This window comes from Bufo gargarizans, chromosome 8, assembly GCF_014858855.1.
Source record: "Bufo gargarizans isolate SCDJY-AF-19 chromosome 8, ASM1485885v1, whole genome shotgun sequence".
NCBI lineage: Eukaryota > Metazoa > Chordata > Amphibia > Anura > Bufonidae > Bufo > Bufo gargarizans.
In genome coordinates, this window is record NC_058087.1 from 155,308,930 (window position 1) to 155,336,754 (window position 27,825).

The 27,825-nt window shown below is 44.2% G+C and overlaps 1 protein-coding gene across 1 annotated transcript in view; it reads left to right on the forward strand.

The window, feature by feature from the left end:
- The window catches only part of GRIN2A (glutamate ionotropic receptor NMDA type subunit 2A), an 810,811-nt gene that overhangs the window by 557,100 nt on the left and 225,886 nt on the right, over window positions 1-27,825 (forward strand). The window contains exon 3 of the mRNA XM_044304525.1: window positions 5,526-5,640. Within this exon, the coding sequence (XP_044160460.1) occupies window positions 5,526-5,640 (115 nt within the window). The remainder of the gene's footprint in view (window positions 1-5,525; window positions 5,641-27,825) is intronic.

Here is a 27,825-nt window from a genome sequence, read left to right on the forward strand (position 1 = left end):
GATGTGAACGCCGGAAGCGCAAACAGACGGCCCGCACTTTATGCAGCAGCTCTGACATGTCGGGGTAGTTGTGAATGAACTTCTGCACCACCAAATTCAGCACATGCGCCAAGCAAGGGATGTGCGTCAAACCGGCTAGTCCCAGAGCTGCAACGAGATTTCGCCCATTATCGCACACCACCAGGCCGGGCTTGAGGCTCACCGGCAGCAACTACTCGTCGGTCTGTTGTTCTATACCCCGCCACAACTCCTGTGCGGTGTGGGGCCTGTCCCCCAAACATATGAGTTTCAGAATGGCCTGCTGACGTTTACCCCGGGCTGTGCTGAAGTTGGTGTTGAAGGTGTGTGGCTGACTGGATGAGCAGGTGGAAGAAGAGGAGGAGGAAGCTGAGTAGGAGGAGGTGGCAACAGGAGGCAAAAAGCGCCAAGAAAGCGACGAACACCGAACCCGAACCCGGACTTTTACGAAAATGTCCGGGTTCGGGTCCGTGTCACGGACACCCCAAAATTCGGTACGAACCCGAACTATACAGTTCGGGTTCGCTCATCCCTAATTATAAACATATATATATATATATATATATATATATATATATGTATATATGTGTGTTTAATTTAAGTTTAGCCTCTATTTCTGAAAAAGTTTGTGACAGAATTTCAACTCACAGCTTCTTCATCACAGCCCAGAACTATATAGATGCATAGCCAATCACAAAAAAAAAATAAAAAAATATTAGACTTCTACTGTAGAAGTACAGTACAAGTCTCATATTTTTTTCTATTTTTATTTTTTAAAGTAACTGGCTATGCAGCTATTATAGCTGAGTGGTTAAAGAAATCTGTAGTAGTTTCCCACATATTATGCATTCATATATATATCAGAAGTATTATAAATATATATATATATATATATATCTATATATATATATATATATATATATATATATATATACTTGTAATTCCACATTTATTGAGTGCCATACATTTTTTACAATAACTAAAAAAATATATAAAATATATAAATTTAATTTAACCTCTATTTCTGAAAAAGTTTGTGAAGGGATTTGAACTCTCACAGCTTCTGCACCATAGTCCAGAACTTTAACCACTACACTATATAGCTGCATAGTGTATCACAGATGAAAAAAATAAAAACTTCTACTGTATACGTCTCAGTAGAACTACAGTACAGTAGATGTTTTTTTAAATTTTAATTTATTTTTAACCTCTTCCAGACACATGACGTACCAGTACTGCATGTTGTCCAGGTTCTTAAGGACACATGACGTATCGGACAGTGATCGGAACCCGATGCCTGCTCAAATTATTGAGCAGGCACCTTGGCTAAATGCTCAGGGGGGTCCCGTGACCCCCCCCCTCCCCCCATGTCAGCGATCTCCGCAAACCGCAGGTTAATTCAGACCTGCGGTTTGCGGCTTTTACCTGTGGTTGCGGCGGTGATCGGGCGTGCCATCAGGTCCCCATGCGGCTGTAGAGGGGACCCAATGGCATGGAATGCAGTGCGATGCCTTCCTTAGGCATATGCGCTGCCTTCCATTGACGAGCCTGTGAGATCCAGCCCCCTGGATCTCAGAGGTAGGAAGCTGTATGAGTAATACACACTGTATTACTCATACAGCCAATACATTCCAATACAGACGTATTAGAATTCATGGTAAAGGAATTAGACCCCCAAAAGTTGAAGTCCCAAAGTGGGACAAAAAATAAAGTGAAAAATGTTTTGAAAAAATAAAGTTTTCCCCCCAAAAAATTTAAAGTTTCAAGTAAAAATAAACAAAAACGTAATTTTTAAAGTTAAAAAAATTGGTAAAAAATAGGGGAAAAAAAGTATACATATTAGGTATCGCCGCGTCCGTATCGACCAGCTCTATAAACATATCACATGACCTAACCCCTCAGATGAACACCGTAAAAATTAAAAAATAAAAACTGCGCTAAATAAACCATTTTTTTTTTCACCTTACATCACAAAAGATACAACAACATGGGATCAAAAAGGCGTTTGCCAACCAAAATAGTACCAATCTAACCGTCACCTCATCCCGCAAAAAATTAGCCCATACCTGAGACAATCACCCAAAAAAAAAAAAAACTTTGGCTCAGAATATGGAAACACTAAAACATATTTTTTTTTTGTTTTAAAAAAGTTGGGTAAAACTTACATAAATAAAAAAGTATACATATTTGGTATCGCCGCATTCGTATCGACCAGCTCTATAAAAATATCACATGACCTAACCCCTCAGATGAACACCGTAAAAAATAAAAAATGTGCAAAATAAACAATTTTTTGTCACCTTACATCACAAAAAGTGTAATAGCAAGCGACCAAAATAGTGCCAATCAAACCGTCATCTCATCCTGCAAAAATTGATATCCTACCTAAGATAATCGCCCAAAAACAGAAAAAACTATGGCTCTCAGAATATGGAGACACTAAAACATGATCTTTTATTTGTTTCAAAAATAATATTATTGTGTAAAACGTACATAAAAAAAGGCATACATATTAGGTATCGCCGCGTCCGTATGGACTGGCTCTATAAAAATAATCACATGACCTAACCCCTTAGATGAACACCGTAATTTTTTTTTAATAAAAACTGTGCTAAATAAACCATTTTTTGTCACCTTACATCACAAAAGGTCTAATAGCCAGCGATCAAAAAGTCAAACACAACCCAAAATAGTGCCAATCAAACCATCATCTCATTCCTCAAAAATACTACCCTACCCAAGATAATCGCCCAAAAACAAAAAAATATGGCTCTCAGAATATGGAAACACTAAAACATGATTTTTTTTTGCTTCAAAAATGAAATCATTGTGTAAAACTTACATAAATAAAAAAAAGGATACATATTAGGTATCACAGTGTCCGTAATAACTTGCTCTATAAAAATATCACATGACCTAACCCCTCAGTTTAATACCGTAAAAAAATAAAAATAAAAACATTTTAGTTATGGCCGCGTCCGTGACAACCTGGTCTTTAAAAATACCACATGATCTAACCTGTCAGATGAGTATTGAAAAATAACAAAAAATAAAAAACGGTGCCAAACAAGCTATTTCTTGCCTCACAAAAAGTGTAATATAGAGCAACCAAAAATCATATGTACCCTAAATTAGTACCAACAAAACTTCCACCCTATCCTGTAGTTTCTAAAATGGGGTCACTTTTTGGAGTTTCTACTCTAGGGGTGCATCAGAGGGGCTTTAAATGGGACGTGGTGTAAAAAAAACAGTCCAGCAAAATCTGCCTTCCAAAAACCGTATGGCATTCCTTTCCTTCTGCGTCCTGCCGTGTGCCCGTACAGCAGTTTACAACCACATATGGGGTGTTTCTGTAAACTACAGAATCAGGGCCATAAAAATTGAGTTTTGTTTGGCTGTTAACCCTTGCTTTGTAACTGGAAAAAAAAATATGAAAATGGAAAATCTGCCAAAAAAGTTAGATTTTTGAAATTGTATCTCTATTTTCCATTAATTCTGTGGAACACCTAAAGGGTTAACAAAGTTTATAAAATCAGTTTTGAATACCTTGACTCTAGGGGTGCATCAGGGGAGCTTCAAATGGGACATGGTGTAAAAAAAACAGTCCAGCAAAATCTGCCTTCCAAAAACCGTATGGCATTATTTTCCTTCTGCTCCCTACCGTGTGCCCGTACAGCAGTTTACGACCACATATGAGGTGTTTCTGTAAACTACAGAATCTGGGCAATAAATATTGAGTTTTGTTTGGCTGTTAACCCTTGCTTTGTTACTGGAAAAAAAGGATTAAAATTTAAAATTTGCCCAAAAATTGAAATTCTGAAATTTCATCTCCATTTGCCAATAACTCTTGTGGAACACCTAAAGGGTTAACGGTGTTTGTAAAATCAGTTTTAAATACCTTGAGGGGTGTAGTTTCTAGAATAGGGTCATTTTTGGGTGGTTTCTATTATGTAAGCCTCACAAAGTGACTTCAGACCTGAACTGGTCCCTAAAAATTGGGTTTTTGAAAATTTATGAAAAATTTCAAGATTTGCTTCTAGACTTCTAAGCCTTGTAACATCCCCAAAAAATGCTATATTCCCAAAATGATCCAAACATGAAGTAGACATATGGGGAATGTAAAGTAATAACTATTTTTGTAGGTATTACTATGTATTATAGAAGTAGAGAAATTGAAACTTGGAAATTTGCAATTTAATAAAATTTTGGGGTAAAAAAATTTTTGGCCTCCATAAGTCAAAGTGTTTTAAAGTTATCACCACTTAAAGTGACACTGGTCAGATTAGCAAAAAATGGCCTGGTCCTTAAGGTGAAATAAGGCTGTGTCCTTAAGGAGTTAAAGGAATTGGCTATGCAGCTATAGCTGAGTGGTTAAGTGCCTTGCCTCTAATGCAGAATGTTGTGAGTTTATACCCCGGTAGAAACTTTTCTGAAATATATGCTAAATTTGATTTAAATATGCTGGGGTGTCTCCAAGCACTGACTCCATATATAGCCATAGCTATATATGGAGTCAGAGCACGGACTCCTAAGCCGCAGACTCACACCGAGGGATTCCCTTACTGTACAGTGATCTTCTGCATAGAAATAGAGGCTAAATTAGATTTAAATATACTGACTCGAGCATCGCACTCGAGCACACGTGGTATTCGGCCAAACTCCACGATGTGCCGAGCATAGCTATGCTCGAGCCGAACTAGTGTTCGGTGAAGCATGCTTGCTCAACACAATAAAGGAGTTGTTGACTGTAACAGTTGTATGGGTATCTTAGGATACACAATCAGCATAGAGAGATCACTTATTGGTGGCAACCGAAATGGTAGTTCCAAGGACCACTCAGCCCAAAGGGGTTGGCTACTTGTGACTAGTGTGTATGTATGATTACATTAACTAATATTGCCTTTGTTGATATTTTGTGCTATTTGCTATATTACATAAGCTATGCCCTCCTGTAAGGCAAATCTTCTGTGCTGTCCATGCAGAGATCCTGTCCACAAGATGGCCGTAGACAGAGGATCATGTGACCAGGCAAATCACCTTCATGTGATTTCTCCTCTATTCAAACACACTGCACCTTTATTAAACTTTCAACAGTACAAGTGCAGATGGCAGGTGCAGTGTATCTGAACAGAGGAGACATCACATGGAGGTGATTTGCCTGGTCACATGACTCTCCATCAGCAGCCATTTTATGCACAGGACCTCTGTGTAGACAGCACAAAAGACTTGGCAAATGAGGGCCATACCTAATGAAATATAGATATTTGTGCAGAATTTGAACAAAGGCTATATTAGTAAGTGCCATATAATTATCTTACAAACAGTAAGATCAACAGTAATAAGAAAGTGGGCAACGCCTTTAAAGAAAAAACACTGGCCTGTTTTCTGGCAACTCATGTTTATTGTTCCTCAACGTTGTCACGGCTGGATTCATTTACTAGTTAAGTGCTGAATGACTGATCAAATTCTTTTATCGCGTCTTTCATAACTTTTTCCTCTTTTGACAGGTTTATGATAAATTTAACATGGGATGGCCGAGATTTGTCCTTTACAGAAGACGGTTATCAAGCTAATCCAAAGCTATTGGTTATACTGCTGAATCCAGAAAGAGAGTGGGAAAAGGTAAGTAACCTTATGTGGGAGAATTTATGTCACTCTCTTGTATTTCACCTGTGAACTCTACGATCTAAAGTAAAACTGTCTTTATTGTTCATAGCAACCAATAACAGTCCAATGTTCATTATTAGTCTGCTCTTGAAACATGAAAGTTGTGTTGTAATTGGTTGTTATGGTGTAACAAATACAGAATTGGGGAGGCACAAAGAACTAGGCTTTAAGGCTAGGGAAAGGGAAAAGGTTACCTCCTAGGAAGCCCCTAAACATGGCCCTGACTCCTGTCAGTATGTATAGACCCTGAAGGTGGGAAAATACATACATCAGAACCTAGACCCTAGGAGCCCTGAGATGCCCTCGGTAGTGGCAGAGAATGATGCTACTGGTTTCTTCCCAGGTGAACGAACCAGCGTCTCCCTGAAGACTAGTAACAACAAGAACAGGGGAACAACCAACTACAAAATGCAGTACAACTTATCTTATAGGAAATGGAAGAGCATAAGCACAGGTAAAGTCCACACACAAACTCTTCCAAATCCAGACAGAGAATATCAACCGCATGGTATGAAGTGTGAGACCAAACTAAGTGGGGAAAGCAGTAATGACCATGGGCTGCACCTGACAATAGGCGTAGTCATTACCAAACCACAACACTGAGAATCAAGAGAGTGTCAGTTAACCTTACGTGCAGTCAGTCTCTACGATCTTCTAACCTCTGTCAGCAAGGTACCGTGACATATGGGCAACAAAACAGCTTTTCATTTAGATCACTTTTATAAAGTTGCCCACTTTTTTAGACCTGGCGTGAGCAGGGAATCTCGACTGAGATGGAAAACACCTTCTGCATCTCATATAGGTGTATTTCTGGTTAGTAAATGACCCCTGAAAGGATTTGGACCTTTCTGGACCTCTACGACCACCTTGGTTTGATGTCACTGATGTCAGGAGAGATATTTCTCAGTTGGCAATAACATGACACACACACAGGTATCACTGAAAAATACTCTAACTTTATTATGCTATAGCTTGGCCTTATATAGGCAGTAGAAAAGTTTGCAGAACAACATTGTTAAACCAATCATATAGATAAACACTGGTGCTCATACACATACTACTGGAACATTCTTACATAGTATGTGTACATGCAGTAAGCAAAAATAATAGGTTTTAATCAGTCACATATAAGAATGTATGCAGTTGTGCCGAATGACCCTGAATAAGGCAAGAACGTTTGGTCTAGTTCTGGGGGATTCCCAGAATCTGTCCTGAGACAGATAAGCGAACCTAACTCACAGCGGGGGAACTTGAAACAGAGCTTGGGTGAGATGTTTATAACAATTCTTTACATATTTAGAGCAGGAACAAGATGGAGTCACATCTCTCTTCAACCCCCTATATTTTATTCCTCACATAACGGTACAATGGTCTTGCACCTGATATGGCCACCCACCCTCGCGGCTCCATAGAAAGTGCCATGGCTGATAGGGCTATAGTTACGCCCATGGATGCATGTATGTGCATGAAAATGGCTGCTACACTGGTTGCATGTGAAAGCGAAAACTGTTATTAGTGGAGCACTGCTACTATTAGAATACATGTAATAGAGGAGCTTACAATCGCAGGCTCATTAGACAGACCAAGTGGCCTACATAATATTCCTGAATTTTGGCTTTCTTTTTCGCCCTTCTACAACCATGAAGCCAGGCCGCACTATTGCTATAGAGTCCATGGATGGGCACTGCACCTTTGCATCATCTAGCTTCTAGTATGTTTTCTGCTAGAGACAGGTGACATTGGAAGGGGTTATCTTGGAATTGATCAAATACAAATAAATACCAGCCTATTTGTTTGTGGATTAGAAGATGTCTGGTGGTGTGTAAAACATCATTTTCTCACTATCTGAAGATCACTGTTTCTCCTTGCCTGTGTTATCTCCCAGCTCTTTATAAACGGGAGCAGAATTGCTGTTTATACAGTTTGACTGTCAGGGTGGAATAGAATATACATTCTGACATTTTCTATTATTGTATAAAGCCTACAAACCTCCCTATTGCTAAGATCATACACAAGCCCACAGAGAAAAACATGCACATCTCAAAAACAGAAAACTACCGCAGGAAAAAATACATACAAAAATATAATAGTGTTATTGATAATACATATAATATACACATACAAAAACTAGGAGAAAGGGCAAGATGGACAAAAGACACAGAGAAAGCGGGGAGAAGCTATCCGTAATAAAACTGTCTCAGTGATATATTATAACCATATCCAACAGATGGTATGTATCAAAGATGTTTGTTGATCATGGTCAGTAAAGGGTATATATAGATGAATTAGTACTAAGCCATCACTAAACTAGTCAAAATAAGACCAAGAAATAGTGGGCAGGACTGACCAAGAACGGTCAGACTAAGAAATACAACCCACAGATAAAATAAATCTGCGATAGATTACAGACCATGCATGGTCTTATTTTGACTAGTTTAGTGGTGGCTTAGTACTAATTCATCTATATATACCTGCAGTGTCCCACTAGTGTATGTGGGCACTGCAAAAGCTTGTTTTGTCATATGTTATATTATACAGTATTTAATTATTATGTGTAATCCCTGTTATCAGGCTGTTAGGTGCATTACACACATTCCACCACTGGATGGGGGTAGCATATATACTGCAGTTCAGGCCTAGTGAGCAGTGGGGAGTTAGAGTTTGGAGGAGGGAGGACATGGAGTGAGGAGCAAGGGGGGAGGAGAGGACCCCTCTCATCTCAGCTCTCTCTTAGGCTCCACGGCACAGAGGAGTCAATTCATGGTCTCAGTGTGAAGCCAGGAAAATAGGCAAAGGTGAAGTCTGTGTTCTACCATCTACTCTTCCGGAGTGTCAAGTGAATTTTCCTAAGTTTATTGTGGAAAGACAAAGGAAGGACAATAGTCATTATTCTAGGCTTTAGGCGCCTTTGTAATAGGGTGAAGGTTTATTAGCTTGTGGCAGCCTCACTGTTACTTCAAGGACAGATAGGACATCTGTTACATCACTTGTGTGTAGAAGACAAAGACTTGAACTACCTTTACTGAGACTGAAGCAAGGCAAAGAGCTGAAGACCTGTGAGTACACAACCTACTACTATAGCCTGAGACATAACCTGTTACTGGGATTTGCCACATCCTGGTTACAGTAAATATCTTAGTTGGATTTAAACCCTGCCTCATTCTTCTATATCTGTACTACAACCACTCTCATCATTTTGCACCACCAAGGTGCTGGCGTCACAACATTACGCCCAGCCGCACAAGCACTCAGAAACCAATCACCATCAAGGGCACCTCGATCACCACCTGGCCGGTGTCCCCTGTAATAGAGTGTTCCCCGAAGAATCTAGTGCTGATCTCCCCTTCACTGCACTGCTGGCCCAGGGAGGCATCTTCTAACAGTGAGTAACCAATGAACTGTTGTACCCTTCGGCCCACCGTGAACCTCACATGTTCTCTCCTGGGGACCTAATGAGGCGGTGAATGTGGTGTTGTAGGTGGAGGCAGCAATGAAGGAGGAGGAGGTAGCCAACAATGTTTATTTTTTATTTTTTATTGGGGTAGGTAGCCTCCAAAATATTGTGACAAATGAAAAAAAAAGAAAACAAAGAATCATTTCACTTTACTTGAGTACAAGAATGTATGTTTGATGGTGGTATAAATGTCTATTCTGCACAAGGTACAGACAAGTCTTGTGGGATCCAAGCCTGGTTCATTTTACTGAACATAAGCTTGTCCACGTTGGCTGTGGACAGGCGACTGCGCTTGTCTGTGATGACGCCCCCTGCCGTGCTAAACACACGTTCAGATAATACACTGGCTGCAGGGCAGGCCAGCACCTCCAAGGCGTAAAAGGGCAAGCTCAGGCCATGTGCCCAATTTGGAGAACCAGAAGTTGAAGGGGGCAGACCCGTCATTCAGTACGTGTAGGCGTGTGCACACATACTGCTCCACCATTTTGGTGAAATGCTGCCTCCTGCTAAGACGTTCCATATCAGCTGGTGGTGCTGGTTGTTGTGGCGTGCTGACAAAGCTTTTCCACGTGTCGGCCATGCTAACTCGTATTAGCGCATCTTACGATCAATCTCCAGTGACGGAATTAAGGACGGTACGATGTCCTTGTAACGGGGATCCAGCAGCGTGGCCACCTAATAATCAGCACAAGTTAGAATGTGGGCAACTCGGCGGTCGTTGCGGAGACACTGCAGCATGTAATCGCTCATGTGTGCAAGGCTGCCCAGAGGCAACGAAAAGCTGTCCTCTGTGGGAGGTGTATCGTCTGTGTCCTCTGTATGCCCCCATCCATGCACCAGTGATGGCCATGAGCTGGTCTGGGTGCCACCCTGCTGTGAACATGGTTCCTCCTCCTCCATCTGCTCATCCTCCAGCTCCTCATCCTCCAGAACTGTGCCCTGGCTGGACAATTGTGTACCTTGGGTTTGTGGGTGCAGGAACCCACCCTCGGAGCCACTTGGGAATGACCGGCCAGAAACCCTATGAAATGATCCCTCTTCCTCCTCCTCCTCCTGTGCCACATCCTCTTCCATCATCGCCATGAGCGTTTTTTCAAGGAGGCATAGAAGTAGGATAGTAACACTGAGAACGGCGTTATCGGCACTGGCCATGTTGGTGGAGTACTCGAAACAGTGCAACAAGGAACACAGGTCTCGCATGGAGGCCCAGTCATTGGTGGTGAAGTGGTGCTGTTCCGCCGAGCGACTCACCCATGCGTGCTGCAGCTGAAACTCCACTATCGCCTGCTGCTGCTGCTCGCACAGTCTGGCCAGGATGTGCAAGGTGGAGTTCCACCTTGTGGGCACGTCGCATATGAGGCGGTGAGCGAGAAGGCTGAAGTTACGCTGCAGTGCCGACAGGCGAGCAGCAGCAGGGTGAGAACGCCGAAAGCGCGCACTTTATGCAGCAGCTCTGACATGTCGGGGTAATTTTTAAGAAATCTCTGCACCACCAAATTCAGCACATGCGCCAGGCAAGGGATGTGCATCAAACTGGCTAGTCCCAGTGCTGCTACGAGATTTCACCCATTATCGCACACCACCAGGCCGGGCTTGAGGCTGACTGGCACAAACCACTCATCAGTCTGTTGTTCAAGGCCCGTCCACAGCTACTGCGCGGTGTGGGATTTGTCCCCCAAACAGATAAGTTTTAAAACTGCCTGCTGTTGTTTACCCCTGGCTGTGCTGAAGTTGGTGGTGAAAGTGTTACGCTGACTGGATGAGGAGCTGGTAGAGGATGAGGAAGTGGAGTAGGAGGAGGAAGCAACAGGAGGCAAACTGAAGCGCCCTGCAATCTTCGGTGGTGGAAGGACATGCGCCAAACTACTATCTGCCTCAGGCCCAGCCGCCTCTGCATTTACCCAGTGTGCTGTTATGGAGATATAACGGCCCTGACCGCGCTTACTAGTCCACGTATCCGTAGTCAGGTGCACCTTGCCACAGATGGCGTTGCGCAGTGCACACCTGATTTTGTCCCCTAATTGGTTGTGAAGGGATGGCTCGCCTTGAAAAGTAGTGGCGGCTGAGCACGACGTACTGTGGGACAGCCACCACTATAAGGCCTTTAAAACTAGGCAAGTAATTTAGAAATGCTGGCATTCAGGGCTAGGGATCGCGTGTGGGTAGGGGGGTACTTCCTCTTTCTTTCCAGCGTTTGGGATATGGAGAGCTGAACGCTTCTACTATTGCCTGTACTTAAACAGATAGTAAAAAAAGGGGGAAATTAACCCCATAGTAAATAATAAAACCCATACATATTTATGTAGAAACATAGTTCTATACAATGTGTGAACTTTAGAGGAATGCTTCAAAATTTATTGTGATATATGATAGCAATACTGTATATGACATAGGAATAATATACAATCTTGCATGATATACTCAGTAACTCATCTTGATTTTGTCATTTCTATCCTAAGATGGCTAAGGGTATGTTGACGAAATCAAGATGAGCTACTGAGTATATCATGCAAGATTGTATATTATTCCTATGTCATATATTGCTAATATATACCACAATTCATTTTGAAGCATTCCTCTAAAGTTCACACATTGTATAGAACTATGTTTTTACATAAATATGTATGGGTTTTATTATTTACTATGGGGTTAATTTCCCCCTTTTTTTCATTATTTGTTTATGTTCTTTCACATTTTTCACTTTTTTCTAAAGAGAGCAATGTAGCAGACCCTTTCCCTTTATCACATAGCTTAATAATAGCAGTATGGAGATAATATATAGAAAACGCATATGAATATTAGAAACCGCACAGAAAACGCAACTATACCGCAAGGGTTAATTTTTGTTCCGGTCCAGTTTTTGAGTATTACTGGCGGGGCTATAAAAGGATATGACGGAATAACGGGGGTAGAGCAACTGAGGAAGGGGAAAGAAGTCCCCGAAACGCGCTTGGCGTAATCCACCCCTGCGCTTTTACCAACTGGATATATCGATTAATACTTTTGGATGGACTGATTAAGCAACAAAAATTGGAGCGCTCCAAAGCTTTATGTCCCTAGAACTGTCCTACCTATAAACCAGGATCGAAAGGCTGCTCTTGCGATCTTTGACGGAAACCACGTGATATGCAGTGGTGAGTGAGGACGCCGACGGAGAGAGACACAGTCGCATGGTGTGGTGAGTAGAAGTCTGCGGTACGGAACAAACAGCCACCGGCTTTGATCTTCTACCGGTAAGACATACAGTACCGCTCTACTTACCACCTGCATTTAATCGCCAGTTATACACTTGGCGAGCACCAGCCCCGACAATAGAATATATTGTGCCTGATGGATTGAACTGCTGCATGCTTACTGTGCACAGTTTGTGGACTGATTTCCTCCCCCAGGCGAACATTTGGCGAATTAAATATACTACTGTCAATACAGTGTTATCTTCAACCAGATACCCTCAGAATTGAGAGGAGGACTTTATACGACAGTTATAATATCTCTTCTTTTGCACAGTCAATTAAGGGACTTGATACACATGGTCTGAGAGTTTATTGTGATTGTCATTTTACATTCTGCTTCCACTATATTTCAGCCACAGATATGTATCATCATCCGGAACTGTGATTGTTTAGAGGTGGCCTAAGCAGAATCACGCAGCATTAATTCATTTTACTATTGTTTTAAACTTATGTGATATACCTGTTGTCCCCCGGCTTCCACCAAATATTGATTGAGGCCTGCAATACACCAGCTTCCACCAAATATTGATTAAAGGGTTTCTATCACCTTGTTTTGACATAATTAGCTATCAGACACTAGCGATCCGCTAGTGTCTGCTCTACCGAACAATGCTATTATAATACCTTTGTGTGCAGCCGTTTGCCTAAAAAACAAACTTTTATTGATATGCTGATGAGCCTCTAGGTGCTATGGGGGCGTCTTTTCAGCACCTAGAGGCTCGGTCTACTCACACAAAATGCCGCCCAGCGCGTCCCTACAGCCCCCCCATCTCCTCTGGAATGCGATCCTCCCTCTGAGCCAGCAGACGAATTCTCACTCCTGCGCCGTGCGCGTCTGTATTTGGCGCAGGCGCAGTGACTGTCTGAACGCTCCCTGCACAGACATCTCCACTGCGCCTGCGCCGATTACGTCAGAGTGCTCAGAGGAACAGATGCCGCAGGCGCAGTGGACCAAGTTATACAAGACAGAAATAATACTGGTATAATTAGAGGAGTAAAATTGGGTGTGTTAAGTCGCACACTGATAGCTATGTCCCTAACATCCAATTGTAAGGGGTGTATGCAGGGGCTGAGGAAGAGAGGAGGACCATCCCCATTGGCCTCCAGTCAGTAGGCTGACCCGGTTGTATTTTATTTGCGGAACTTCCCAGGCAGGGCCCAAGGTGAATAAAGAGTGGCGCGAAATGGGTTATATTTATATCTATATTTTGTCCAGGGGGCCCACTTTTTCAAAAATGTCAGGTGTGTTCGTGATTCCCAAGAGGCCATTTCTTCAAAACGGTGGATTTGATCTACCTTTAACCTCCATTGCTCCACTGAAGGTAAACTAGATTGCAGCCAGTATTTGGGAGCCAAGAGACGGGCTGCTAACAAGAGCTGCTTGAAGAGGAAAGTGGGGGGCAGAGATGTTTTGTAGTTGAAAAAGGAGAGCAACGCTCCATAAGGCGAGGTGGCAATATCTGAGGAACAGATTTGGTTGCTAATCCGAAAGATCTCTGCCCACCACTTGTTTATAGGAGGACACGTCCACCAGATATGGAGAAAAGTACCTGTCTCTTTTTGGCATCTCCAGCAATCGACAGAGGTGGGTCTATTGAAGCGTGAGGACTTAATTGGGGTAATATACCATTGCAAGAGGATTTTGTAGCCATTCTCCTGGGCCCTAACACATCTAGGTGACTTGAGAGGAATGTCGAATAGTGTGGGTAGAGAATGAATAGGAAGATCAATACCAGTTTCCAATTCCCAAGAGCGTATGAAAGCCAGTTTAACAACTAATGGAGGTGATCTTAATTTGTTGTAAATAAGAGAAATTGTTTTTTTTGGGGAACTGGGGTTAGCTATTAAGGCTTCAAACCATGTAAGGGGACGAAGAAGTTCGTCATTCATGTTATTTTTGTGAACAAAGGATTTAATAAGTGGGATGAGGGTGAAGTCACATGGTTGTGGATTCAGAAGGGTTTTGATGGTTTTGTTTGAAGGTATTAAGCCTTGGGGGTCAAGGAGAAGGGAAATTGGCAGTGCGGAGGATCTAATTATTTTAGAAGAGGTATTTCTGGGGAGATGGGAATGGAATAGAGCAGTGGGAATGATTCCACCACCTCCAAGCTTCTACTGTAGCTTTGATAATTGGGAAGGATTGCAGATTAGTTTGGGGGGGGGGGGGGGGGTATGATAGCCCAGACAAAAGGCTCGAGTTGGCATGCCAATAATGTTTTGTTCCATGGCTACCCAGGATTTGCTCTCAGTGTTTCTCAACCAGTCAATTATTCTTGACATAAGAATAGCCTTCCCATAGAGTTCAGGATCTGGAAGCCCAATCCCACCAGTCATGCGCGAACGAGACAGGAATGAGTAGGAGAGTCTCGCTCTCCTGCAATTCCATATGAATGTTCTAAATCTCTGTTTTAGGGAGGTATAGTAAGACTTAGGAACGGGAATTGGGAGAACTTGTTGGAGGTAGGTAAGACGGGGGATAATGAGAGCCGAGAGGATAATATTTTTTCTACCAAACCATGATAGAGTTGGGGCTGACTTAGTGAGTTTATCAAGAGCTGAGAATAGGGCGGTTTTTAAAGGTACATAGTTGAGTTTAAATAAATCTGGTATGGAAGGGCCGAGTTTCACTCCTAAGTAAGTGATGGTTGGGGAGGACCAGTTAAAGGGGGAATTTTTCATTAGAAAGAGTTTGAGTGATGATGATAATCCTGTGCTAATGATGGTGGATTTGCTCTCATTGATCTTAAAGTCGTAAACTGCGCTATAATTCTTTAAGTGCTCCTGAATTATGGGGAGAAAAGTTTTAGGGTTGGATGTCATTATCATGACATCATCAGCGAATGCCGCAATCTTATGACTCCTGCCCCCTAGGGATAGACCTTCAATCTTGGTGTCTGCTCTAAGTTTGGATAGGAGGGGTTCCATAGCTAAGATGAAGAGCAGGGGGGATAAGGGACAGCCTTGACGAGTTCCGTTTTGAATTCGAAAAGGCGAGGATAGGTCGCCATTGACCATAACTCGGGCTGTAGCCTGGTTGTACATAGCAAATACAGCCTTGATATATGGATCAGGCAGGCCAAAGGACTTTAGGACACAGTTTAGATAATTCCAGTTTATGCGGTCAAACGCTTTTTCAGCGTCAGTGCTGAGGAGTACAAGAGGAGTGGAAGTATGTCTAGCATAAGAGAGTGCATTGACAACTCTAGAAGTGTTATCTCTACCCTCCCTATTACGTACGAAGCCTACCTGATCCATATGTACCAGAAGAGGGAGAAGGACTGCCAGGTGATTCGCCAATAGTTTCGCAAGTAATTAGGGATGAGCGAACTCGAACTGTATAGTTCGGGTTCGTACCGAATTTTGGGGTGTCCGTGACACGGACCCGAACCCGGACATTTTCGTAAAAGTCCGGGTTCGGGTTCGGTGTTCGTCGCTTTCTTGGCGCTTTTGTGACGCTTTCTTGGCGCTTTTTGAAAGGCTGCAAAGCAGCCAATCAACAAGCGTCATACTACTTGCCCCAAGAGGCCGTCACAGCCATGCCTACTATTGGCATGGCTGTGATTGGCCAGAGCACCATGTGACCCAGCCTCTATTTAAGCTGGAGTCACATAGCGCCGCCCGTCACTCTGCTCTGATTAGCGTAGGGAGAGGTTGCGGATGCGACAGTAGGGCGAGATTAGGCAGATTAACTCCTCCAAAGGACTTCACTTGATTAATCGATCGATCTGCAGCTGTGCATCATTGAGCTGCTGATACTCAAATGCTCACTCACTGTTTTTAGGCTGCCCAGACCGTTTGTCAGTCACTTTTTTATGGGGTGATCGGCGGCCATTTTGTGTCTTGTGCGGTGCTGCGACCAAGTGCATCCAAGCTGCGACCAAGTGCATTTAACCCTCAATGGTGTGGTTGTTTTTTGGCTAAAGCCTACATCAGGGTGAAGCTGTCACACCAAGTGCATTTAACCAGCAATAGTCTGTTCATTTTTTGGCCATATACTAAATCAGGGGCAAGCTGCGCCTGTCACCAAGTGCATTTAACCCTCAATGGTGTGGTTGTTTTTTGGCTAAAGCCTACATCAGGGTGAAGCTGTCACACCAAGTGCATTTAACCAGCAATAGTCTGTTCATTTTTTGGCCATATACTAAATCAGGGGCAAGCTGCGCCTGTCACCAAGTGCATTTAACCCTCAATGGTGTGGTTGTTTTTTGGCTAAAGCCTACATCAGGGTGAAGCTGTCACACCAAGTGCATTTAACCAGCAATAGTCTGTTCATTTTTTGGCCATATACTACATCAGGGGCAAGCTGCGCCCGTCACCAAGTGCATTTAACCCTCAGTAGTGTGGTTGGTCAAGCTGTGACACCAAGTGCATTTAACCAGCAATAGTCTGTTCATTTTTTGGCCATATACTACATCAGGGGCAAGCTGCGCCCGTCACCAAGTGCATTTAACCAGCAATAGTGTGGTTATTTTTTGGCCATATCCCAGTCTAATTCTGTCACTAAATCCATACCGGTCACCCAGCGCCTAAATACTAGGCCTCAAATTTATATCCCGCTAAATCTCTCGTTACCGCTGTCCTGTTGTGGCTGGGAAAGTTATTTAGTGTCCGTCAAAGCACATTTTTTGTTCTGGGTTGAAGTACAATTCCCAATTTAGCAATTTCATAATTTAGTGGTTCCTGCTATATCAGAGCTATTTGAAATCTATCCCTAAAAGGGTATATAATATTCAAGGTGCACATAGGGTCATTCAGAATAACTTCACACACACGCTACTGTGCATTTCCAAGTCTAATTCTGTCACTAAATCCATACCGGTCACCCAGCGCCTAAATACTAGGCCTCAAATTTATATCCCGCTAAATCTCTCGTTACCGCTGTCCTGTTGTAGCTGGGAAAGTTATTTAGTGTCCGTCAAAGCACATTTTTTGTTCTGGGTTGAAGTACAATTCCCAATTTAGCAATTTCATAATTTAGTGGTTCCTGCTATATCAGAGCTATTTGAAATCTATCCCTAAAAGGGTATATAATATTCAAGGTGCACATAGGGTCATTCAGAATAACTTCACACACACGCTACTGTGCATTTCCAAGTCTAATTCTGTCACTAATCCATACCGGTCACCCAGCGCCTAAATACTAGGCCTCAAATTTATATCCCGCTAAATCTCTCGTTACCGCTGTCCTGTTGTGGCTGGGAAAGTTATTTAGTGTCCGTCAAAGCACATTTTTTGTTCTGGGTTGAAGTACAATTCCCAATTTAGCAATTTCATAATTTAGTGGTTCCTGCTATATCAGAGCTATTTGAAATCTATCCCTAAAAGGGTATATAATATTCAAGGTGCACATAGGGTCATTCAGAATAACTTCACACACACGCTTCTGTGCATTTCCAAGTCTAATTCTGTCACTAAATCCATACCGGTCACCCAGCGCCTAAATACTAGGCCTCAAATTTATATCCCGCTAAATCTCTCGTTACCGCTGTCCTGTTGTAGCTGGGAAAGTTATTTAGTGTCCGTCAAAGCACATTTTTTGTTCTGGGTTGAAGTACAATTCCCAATTTAGCAATTTCATAATTTAGTGGTTCCTGCTATATCAGAGCTATTTGAAATCTATCCCTAAAAGGGTATATAATATTCAAGGTGCACATAGGGTCATTCAGAATAACTTCACACACACGCTACTGTGCATTTCCAAGTCTAATTCTGTCACTAAATCCATACCGGTCACCCAGCGCCTAAATACTAGGCCTCAAATTTATATCCCGCTAAATCTCTCGTTACCGCTGTCCTGTTGTAGCTGGGAAAGTTATTTAGTGTCCGTCAAAGCACATTTTTTGTTCTGGGTTGAAGTACAATTCCCAATTTAGCAATTTCATAATTTAGTGGTTCCTGCTATATCAGAGCTATTTGAAATCTATCCCTAAAAGGGTATATAATATTCAAGGTGCACATAGGGTCATTCAGAATAACTTCACACACACGCTTCTGTGCATTTCCAAGTCTAATTCTGTCACTAAATCCATACCGGTCACCCAGCGCCTAAATACTAGGCCTCAAATTTATATCCCGCTAAATCTCTCGTTACCGCTGTCCTGTTGTAGCTGGGAAAGTTATTTAGTGTCCGTCAAAGCACATTTTTTGTTCTGGGTTGAAGTACAATTCCCAATTTAGCAATTTCATAATTTAGTGGTTCCTGCTATATCAGAGCTATTTGAAATCTATCCCTAAAAGGGTATATAATATTCAAGGTGCACATAGGGTCATTCAGAATAACTTCACACACACGCTTCTGTGCATTTCCAAGTCTAATTCTGTCACTAAATCCATACCGGTCACCCAGCGCCTAAATACTAGGCCTCAAATTTATATCCCGCTAAATCTCTCGTTACCGCTGTCCTGTTGTAGCTGGGAAAGTTATTTAGTGTCCGTCAAAGCACATTTTTTGTTCTGGGTTGAAGTACAATTCCCAATTTAGCAATTTCATAATTTAGTGGTTCCTGCTATATCAGAGCTATTTGAAATCTATCCCTAAAAGGGTATATAATATTCAAGGTGCACATAGGGTCATTCAGAATAACTTCACACACACGCTTCTGTGCATTTCCAAGTCTAATTCTGTCACTAAATCCATACCGGTCACCCAGCGCCTAAATACTAGGCCTCAAATTTATATTCCGCTGAATTTGAATACAATACATTGGGCCAAATAATATATTTGTTGTTGTGGTGAACCATAACAATGAGAAAAACATCTAGTAAGGGACGCGGACGTGGACATGGTCGTGGTGGTGTTAGTGGACCCTCTGGTGCTGGGAGAGGACGTGGCCGTTCTGCCACATCCACACGTCCTAGTGTACCAACTACCTCAGGTCCCAGTAGCCGCCAGAATTTACAGCGATATATGGTGGGGCCCAATGCCGTTCTAAGGATGGTAAGGCCTGAGCAGGTACAGGCATTAGTCAATTGGGTGGCCGACAGTGGATCCAGCACGTTCACATTATCTCCCACCCAGTCTTCTGCAGAAAGCGCACAGATGGCGCCTGAAAACCAACCCCATCAGTCTGTCACATCACCCCCATGCATACCAGGGAAACTGTCTCAGCCTCAAGTTATGCAGCAGTCTCTTATGCTGTTTGAAGACTCCGCTGGCAGGGTTTCCCAAGGGCATCCACCTAGCCCTTCCCCAGCGGTGAAAGACATAGAATGCACTGACGCACAACCACTTATGTTTCCTGATGATGAGGACATGGGAATACCACCTCAGCATGTCTCTGATGATGACGAAACACAGGTGCCAACTGCTGCGTCTTTCTGCAGTGTGCAGACTGAACAGGAGGTCAGGGATCAAGACTGGGTGGAAGACGATGCAGGGGACGATGAGGTCCTAGACCCCACATGGAATGAAGGTCGTGCCACTGACTTTCACAGTTCGGAGGAAGAGGCAGTGGTGAGACCGAGCCAACAGCGTAGCAAAAGAGGGAGCAGTGGGCAAAAGCAGAACACCCGCCGCCAAGAGACTCCGCCTGCTACTGACCGCCGCCATCTGGGACCGAGCACCCCAAAGGCAGCTTCAAGGAGTTCCCTGGCATGGCACTTCTTCAAACAATGTGCTGACGACAAGACCCGAGTGGTTTGCACGCTGTGCCATCAGAGCCTGAAGCGAGGCATTAACGTTCTGAACCTGAGCACAACCTCCATGACCAGGCACCTGCATGCAAAGCATGAACTGCAGTGGAGTAAACACCTTAAAACCAAGGAAGTCACTCAGGCTCCCCCTGCTACCTCTTCTGCTGCTGCCGCCTCGGCCTCTTCTGCTGCTGCCGCCTCCGCCTCTTCCTCCGCCTCTGGAGGAACGTTGGCACCTGCCGCCCAGCAAACAGGGGATGTACCACCAACACCACCACCACCTCCGTCACCAAGCATCTCAACCATGTCACACGGCAGCGTTCAGCTCTCCATCTCACAAACATTTGAGAGAAAGCGTAAATTCCCACCTAGCCACCCTCGATCCCTGGCCCTGAATGCCAGCATTTCTAAACTACTGGCCTATGAAATGCTGTCATTTAGGCTGGTGGACACAGACAGCTTCAAACAGCTCATGTCGCTTGCTGTCCCACAGTATGTTGTTCCCAGCCGGCACTACTTCTCCAAGAGAGCCGTGCCTTCCCTGCACAACCAAGTATCCGATAAAATCAAGTGTGCACTGCACAACGCCATCTGTGGCAAGGTCCACCTAACCACAGATACGTGGACCAGTAAGCACGGCCAGGGACGCTATATCTCCCTAACTGCACACTGGATAAATGTAGTGGCAGCTGGGCCCCAGGCGGAGAGCTGTTTGGCGCACGTCCTTCCGCCGCCAAGGATCACAGGGCAACATTCTTTGCCTCCTGTTGCCACCTCCTCCTACTCGACTTCCTCCTCCTCTTCTTCCACCTGCTCATCTAGTCAGCCACACACCTTCACCACCAACTTCAGCACAGCCCGGGGTAAACGTCAGCAGGCCATTCTGAAACTCATATGTTTGGGGGACAGGCCCCACACCGCACAGGAGTTGTGGCGGGGTATTGAACAACAGACCGACGAGTGGTTGCTGCCGGTGAGCCTCAAGCCCGGCCTGGTGGTGTGTGATAATGGGCGAAATCTCGTTGCAGCTCTGGGACTAGCCAATTTGACGCACATCCCTTGCTTGGCGCATGTGCTGAATTTGGTGGTGCAGAAGTTCATTCACAACTACCCCGACATGTCAGAGCTGCTGCATAAAGTGCGGGCCGTCTGTTCGCGCTTCCGGCGTTCACATCCTGCTGCTGCTCGCCTGTCTGCGCTACAGCGTAACTTCGGCCTTCCCGCTCACCGCCTCATATGCGACGTGCCCACCAGGTGGAACTCCACCTTGCACATGCTGGACAGACTGTGCGAGCAGCAGCAGGCCATAGTGGAGTTTCAGCTGCAGCACGCACGGGTCAGTCGCACTACAGAACAGCACCACTTCACCACCAATGACTGGGCCTCCATGCGAGACCTGTGTGCCCTGTTGCGCTGTTTCGAGTACTCCACCAACATGGCCAGTGGCGATGACACCGTTATCAGCGTTACAATACCACTTCTATGTCTCCTTGAGAAAACACTTAGGGCGATGATGGAAGAGGAGGTGGCCCAGGAGGAGGAGGAGGAGGAGGAGGAAGAGGGGTCATTTTTAGCACTTTCAGGCCAGTCTCTTCGAAGTGACTCAGAGGGAGGTTTTTAGCAACAGCAGAGGCCAGGTACAAATGTGGCCAGCCAGGGCCCACTACTGGAGGACGAGGAGGACGAGGATGAGGAGGAGGTGGAGGAGGATGAGGATGAAGCATGGTCACAGCGGGGTGGCACCCAACGCAGCTCGGGTCCATCACTGGTGCGTGGCTGGGGGGAAAGGCAGGACGATGACGATACGCCTCCCACAGAGGACAGCTTGTCCTTACCCCTGGGCAGCCTGGCACACATGAGCGACTACATGCTGCAGTGCCTGCGCAACGACAGCAGAGTTGCCCACATTTTAACCTGTGCAGACTACTGGGTTGCCACCCTGCTGGATCCACGCTACAAAGACAATGTGCCCACCTTACTTCCTGCACTGGAGCGTGATAGGAAGATGCGCGAGTACAAGCGCACGTTGGTAGACGCGCTACTGAGAGCATTCCCAAATGTCACAGGGGAACAAGTGGAAGCCCAAGGCCAAGGCAGAGGAGGAGCAAGAGGTCGCCAAGGCAGCTGTGTCACGGCCAGCTCCTCTGAGGGCAGGGTTAGCATGGCAGAGATGTGGAAAACTTTTGTCAACACGCCACAGCTAACTGCACCACCACCTGATACGCAACGTGTTAGCAGGAGGCAACATTTCACTAACATGGTGGAACAGTACGTGTGCACACCCCTCCACGTACTGACTGATGGTTCGGCCCCATTCAACTTCTGGGTCTCTAAATTGTCCACGTGGCCAGAGCTAGCCTTTTATGCCTTGGAGGTGCTGGCCTGCCCGGCAGCCAGCGTTTTGTCTGAACGTGTATTCAGCACGGCAGGGGGCGTCATTACAGACAAACGCAGCCGCCTGTCTACAGCCAATGTGGACAAGCTGACGTTCATAAAAATGAACCAGGCATGGATCCCACAGGACCTGTCCGTCCCTTGTCCAGATTAGACATTAACTACCTCCCCATAACCATATATTATTGGACTCCAGGGCACTTCCTCATTCAATCCTATTTTTATTTTCATTTTACCATTATATTGCGAGGCTACCCAAAGTTGAATGAACCTCTCCTCTGCCTGTGTGCTAGGCCTAAATATATGCCAATGGACTGTTGCAGTGGTGGCTGACGTGAAGCCTCATTCTCTGCTATGACATGCAGACTAATTCTCTGCTGACATGAAGCCAGATTGTCTGTTACGGGACCTCTCTCCTCTGCCTGGGTGCTGGGCCTAAATTTATGACAATGGACTGTTGCAGTGGTGGCTGACGTGAAGCCTGATTCTCTGCTATGACATGCAGACTGATTCTCTGCTGACATGAAGCCAGATCCTCTGTTACGGGACCTCTCTCCTCTGCCTGGGTGCTGGGCCTAAATTTATGAAAATGGACTGTTGCAGTGGTGGGTGACGTGAAGCCTCATTCTCTGCTATGACATGCAGACTGATTCTCTGCTGACATGAAGCCAGATTGTCTGTTACGGGACCTCTCTCCTCTGCCTGGGTGCTGGGCCTAAATTTATGACAATGGACTGTTGCAGTGGTGGCTGACGTGAAGCCTGATTCTCTGCTATGACATGCAGACTGATTCTCTGCTGACATGAAGCCAGATTGTCTGTTACGGGACCTCTCTCCTCTGCCTGTGTGCTAGGCCTAAATATATGCCAATGGACTGTTGCAGTGGTGGCTGACGTGAAGCCTCATTCTCTGCTATGACATGCAGACTAATTCTCTGCTGACATGAAGCCAGATTGTCTGTTACGGGACCTCTCTCCTCTGCCTGTGTGCTAGGCCTAAATATATGCCAATGGATTGTTGCAGTGGTGGCTGACGTGAAGCCTGATTCTCTGCTATGACATGCAGACTGATTCTCTGCTGACATGAAGCCAGATTGTCTGTTACGGGACCTCTCTCCTCTGCCTGGGTGCTAGGCCTAAATATATGCCAATGGACTGTTGCAGTGGTGGCTGACGTGAAGCCTGATTCTCTGCTATGACATGCAGACTGATTCTCTGCTGACATGAAGCCAGATCCTCTGTTACGGGACCTCTCTCCTCTGCCTGGGTGCTGGGCCTAAATTTATGACAATGGACTGTTGCAGTGGTGGCTGACGTGAAGCCTGATTCTCTGCTATGACATGAAGACTGATTCTCTGCTGACATGAAGCCAGATTGTCTGTTACGGGACCTCTCTCCTCTGCCTGGGTGCCGGGGCCTAAATATCTGAGAATGGACTGTTCCAGTGGTGGGTGACGGGAAGCCAGATTCTCTGCTATGGAACCTCTCTCCAATTGATTTTGGTTAATTTTTATTTATTTAATTTTTATTTTAATTAATTTCCCTATCCACATTTGTTTGCAGGGGATTTACCTACATGTTGCTGCCTTTTGCAGCCCTCTAGCCCTTTCCTGGGCTGTTTTACAGCCGTTTTAGTGCCGAAAAGTTCGGGTCCCCATTGACTTCAATGGGGTTCGGGACGAAGTTCGGATCGGGTTCGGATCCCGAACCCGAACATTTCCGGGATGTTCGGCCGAACTTCTCGAACCCGAACATCCAGGTGTTCGCTCAACTCTACAAGTAATTTAAGGTCAATATTCAAAAGAGAAATGGGCCTGTAATTTGCACACAGCTTAGAGTCCTTCCCCTCTTTAGGAATCAAGGCTATATGAGCAGATGTCATATCCCTGGACTAAGGGATACATTGCAAGGATTGATTGCACACCGCCAGTAGGTATGGCAAAAGTTGCTTTTTGAAGGTTTTGTAATAAAATGCGGGTAGTCCGTCTGGACCCGGGCTTTTCCTCTGAGGAATTTGGTCTAGGGCTGTGGAGATCTCCTTCATAGTAAATGGAGCTTCGAGCGAATGTTTTTGGCCCACTGATAAAGTCGGGCAGGATGTTGATTTCAGAAACGCGTCTACTAGAGATGAGTGAGATGATAGAGATAGGGGGGAAGGGAGATTTTATAACGCTTCATAGAAGTCTCTAAATTGTTTAGCAATCTTAAAGGAGGCAAAGATTGGGTCACCACTTGGGGTAGACAATTGGTGAATGTAATTATCAGCTCTTCTAGTTTTTATTCTGTTCATGAGGAATCTGGAGGCTTTATCCCCATGTGCAAAGAACTTATATTGACAACTGAGATAGTATTTGGCCGAGTTATTATGTAATAAGGTTTTCAATTCCGCTCTTGCTTTAGAGAGCTCTTGGAGTTGGGTTTCAGATAGGGTGAGTTTGTGGACAGATTCCAACTTGTTTGTTTTGGAGAGGAGGGTATTAATATTGTTTTCTATAATTTTCTTTAGGTGCGATCCTAAACTAATGAACTCACCCCTAATATAGGGTTTGTGTGCATCCCAAATGGTTTGGGGCGAGAGCTCTGGTAGGGAGTTTATGGTGAAGTATTCTTCTAGTAGTGAAGCAATTTTCTTTATAGAATCTGGATTTCCAAGGATAGATTCATTTAATCTCCAGTTAAAGCTTTTAGTTTTCCGTGTAGGGGAGAATACCTTAAGGAATATTGGGGCGTGGTTCGTTTAAGGAACGTTTTGAGTGGGAAGTTGTGTGTGATGAGGAGTCCACTTGGGGGTTGAGGGCCACATTGAGATCGCCCCCTAGTACCACAATACCTTCCTTAAAGGAGGTAATCAAAGGAGCTATGGAGGAAAGCCATTTAGCCTGTTTAGAGCATATAGGTTTATGAAGGTATATATCTGGACACCTATATTTCCTTTAACCATAATGAATCTACCCTCCGGGTCTTGCTTATGATCAATATATTTAAAGGGAACCTTCCTCTTGAAACCAATACTAACTCCCCCGGACGAGGCAGAGCTTCCCCCACAGTGAAACTAGAGTGGATAATGAGAGAATTCCATATTAGGGTAATGGTTGAACCAGAAGTGTGTCTCCTGGAGGAGCAGCACATCCAATCCCTCCTTACGTAGAATATTGAAAATTTGGCTTCTTTTGGAGGGTGAGTTAAAGCCCTTAACATTATATGAGGCTATGTGGATATCAGCCATGGTCAAAAGTTGTTGTATAAGGAAGAGTGAATGGTGAGGACACTCACGGTGTGCCTCCAGCTGTTGCAAAACTGCAACTCCCAGCATGCCTGGACAGCCTTTGGCTGTGCGGGTATGCTGGGAGTTGTGGTTTTACAACAGCTGGAGGCACACTGGTTGGGAAACACTGGCCTAGCCTACAATACTGTGCACACGCACTTAGCATATCAGATGCATCACCTGGTCTACAATAGTGTTGAGCACGAACATTCGAATAGCGAATTTTTATCGCGAATATCGCTACTTTGAGAATTCGCTAATATTTAGAATATAGTGCTATATATACGTTATATCGAATATTCGGATTTTTTTTTCATCTGAACACATGATTCTTCTCTGCTTCTTGCTTGTGGGCCAATGAGAAGGAAGCAATGTCAAGTTCACAACAATATTTAGTGCACCAATCAGTAATCTGTAGTCAGACCTGCTAAAATGTAAAGTTGCACGTAGTGTGAAAAAATATTCTAATCACTGCAGATTAGCGTAATCGCGAATATATTGGAGCACTTGACTCTATCTGCATATAAAGCTATTGTAATGTCCTGCTTTGCCAACCATTTTCTCTAGTCTCAGGAGAAATTCATTAAATTTCTAGAAGCTTGAAAAATGTAGCTAAAGTGACCCACGCCTGTATTTTGCGTTACGAATTCGCATTACGCGATTTTTACATTGCAGATTTTTCGCATTCAATAAAAACTCGAATTTGCGAATTCACAAATATATGATGAATATTCTATCACGAATTCGAATATATCCCCTGCCGCTCATCACTAGTCTAGTCTACAATACTGTGCACAGGTACTCAGCGTATCAGGCGCATCACCTTACCTACAATAGGGTTGTTGCAATACCAAAATTTGGATTCGATTTTGATACTATAAAGTATTGCGATACTTGATACCATTCAATACCAAGCAAAAAAAATTTAACACCAAAAAAGCCACGTGCATTCCGCATTTTAAAAAAAAGGCGAATCGCGCATTTTTATATTTTTTTCGTTCCGGCGCTCACCACATAAAAGATTTTTTACAAATTGTAATAGTTTGGACTTTTTGAATTTGGCAATATGTGAAATGTTTATTTATTATTTATATATCTTATATGTAAAATTGGGAAAGAGGGTGCTTTATACCTAATATTTTGGTGTTTATTTTTTACTTTTTTATTTAATAACTATTTCTCCCCTTAGAGGCTAGAACCTGGGATCTTTTAAATCAGACAAGGTTAAAGGGCTTCTGTCACCCCCAAAACTCATTTTTCATTTTTAGGCATATTAAAATCCTTATTGGATGACTATTCCCTATATAGGGCTCTTACCTTGTTCTGTGGCTTGGTTTCACTAAAATTAAAAAATACGCAAATGACTACACTACCAGCAAGTAGGGTGGTTACTTGCTGGTAGCCGCCGCATCCTCCTTTCAAAAAAACGCCCCCTCCTCCTGCTGATTGACAGGGCCAGGGAAAGCTCTCCTCCTCCGACTGGCCCTGTCTGCAATTCAAATCCCGCGCCTGCACCTCATTCGGCACAGGCACTCCCTCAGTGCGCCTGCGTCGATGACGTCACCTCTAAACCCAAAAGAGAAGAGGTCATCGGCGCAGGTACACTGAGGAAGTGCTGAGAAAGCGAGCGTCCTTCTCTCAGAGGAGGGGCGGGATTTTTTCAGGAGGAGGGGGGCGTTTTTTTTGAAAGGAGGATGCAGCATCTACCAGCAAGAAGACGCCCTACTTGCTGGTAGTGAAGTCATTTGCATATTTTAAAAGATCGATTTTTAGTAAAACCAAGCCACAGAAAAAGGTAAGAGCCCTATATAGGGAATAGTCATCCAATAAGGATTTTAATATGCCCAAAAAAGAAAAATGAGTTTTGGGGGTGACAGAAGTCATTTAAAGGGGTTTTCCGGCTTCAGAGCTGAACCCAGACATAATCCCTTGTTCACCCAGGCAGCTCCTCTGAGTTGAGTATTTGAGCATGCTCCTTGCCCTGCACTCAATTGCAGAGGGCAAGGGCTTTTTCAGCAGATCTGGCGACGTACCGTGTCTCACCATGGGGATGCTAAGTGGAGGCTTCCATCTATCAGTGAGCCCTGTAATGTCACCAGCAGTAATGGGTGGGTTTTAGCACTGTTCTAACCTGTAAAACAGGCTAGGGCAGCGTTAAAGCCC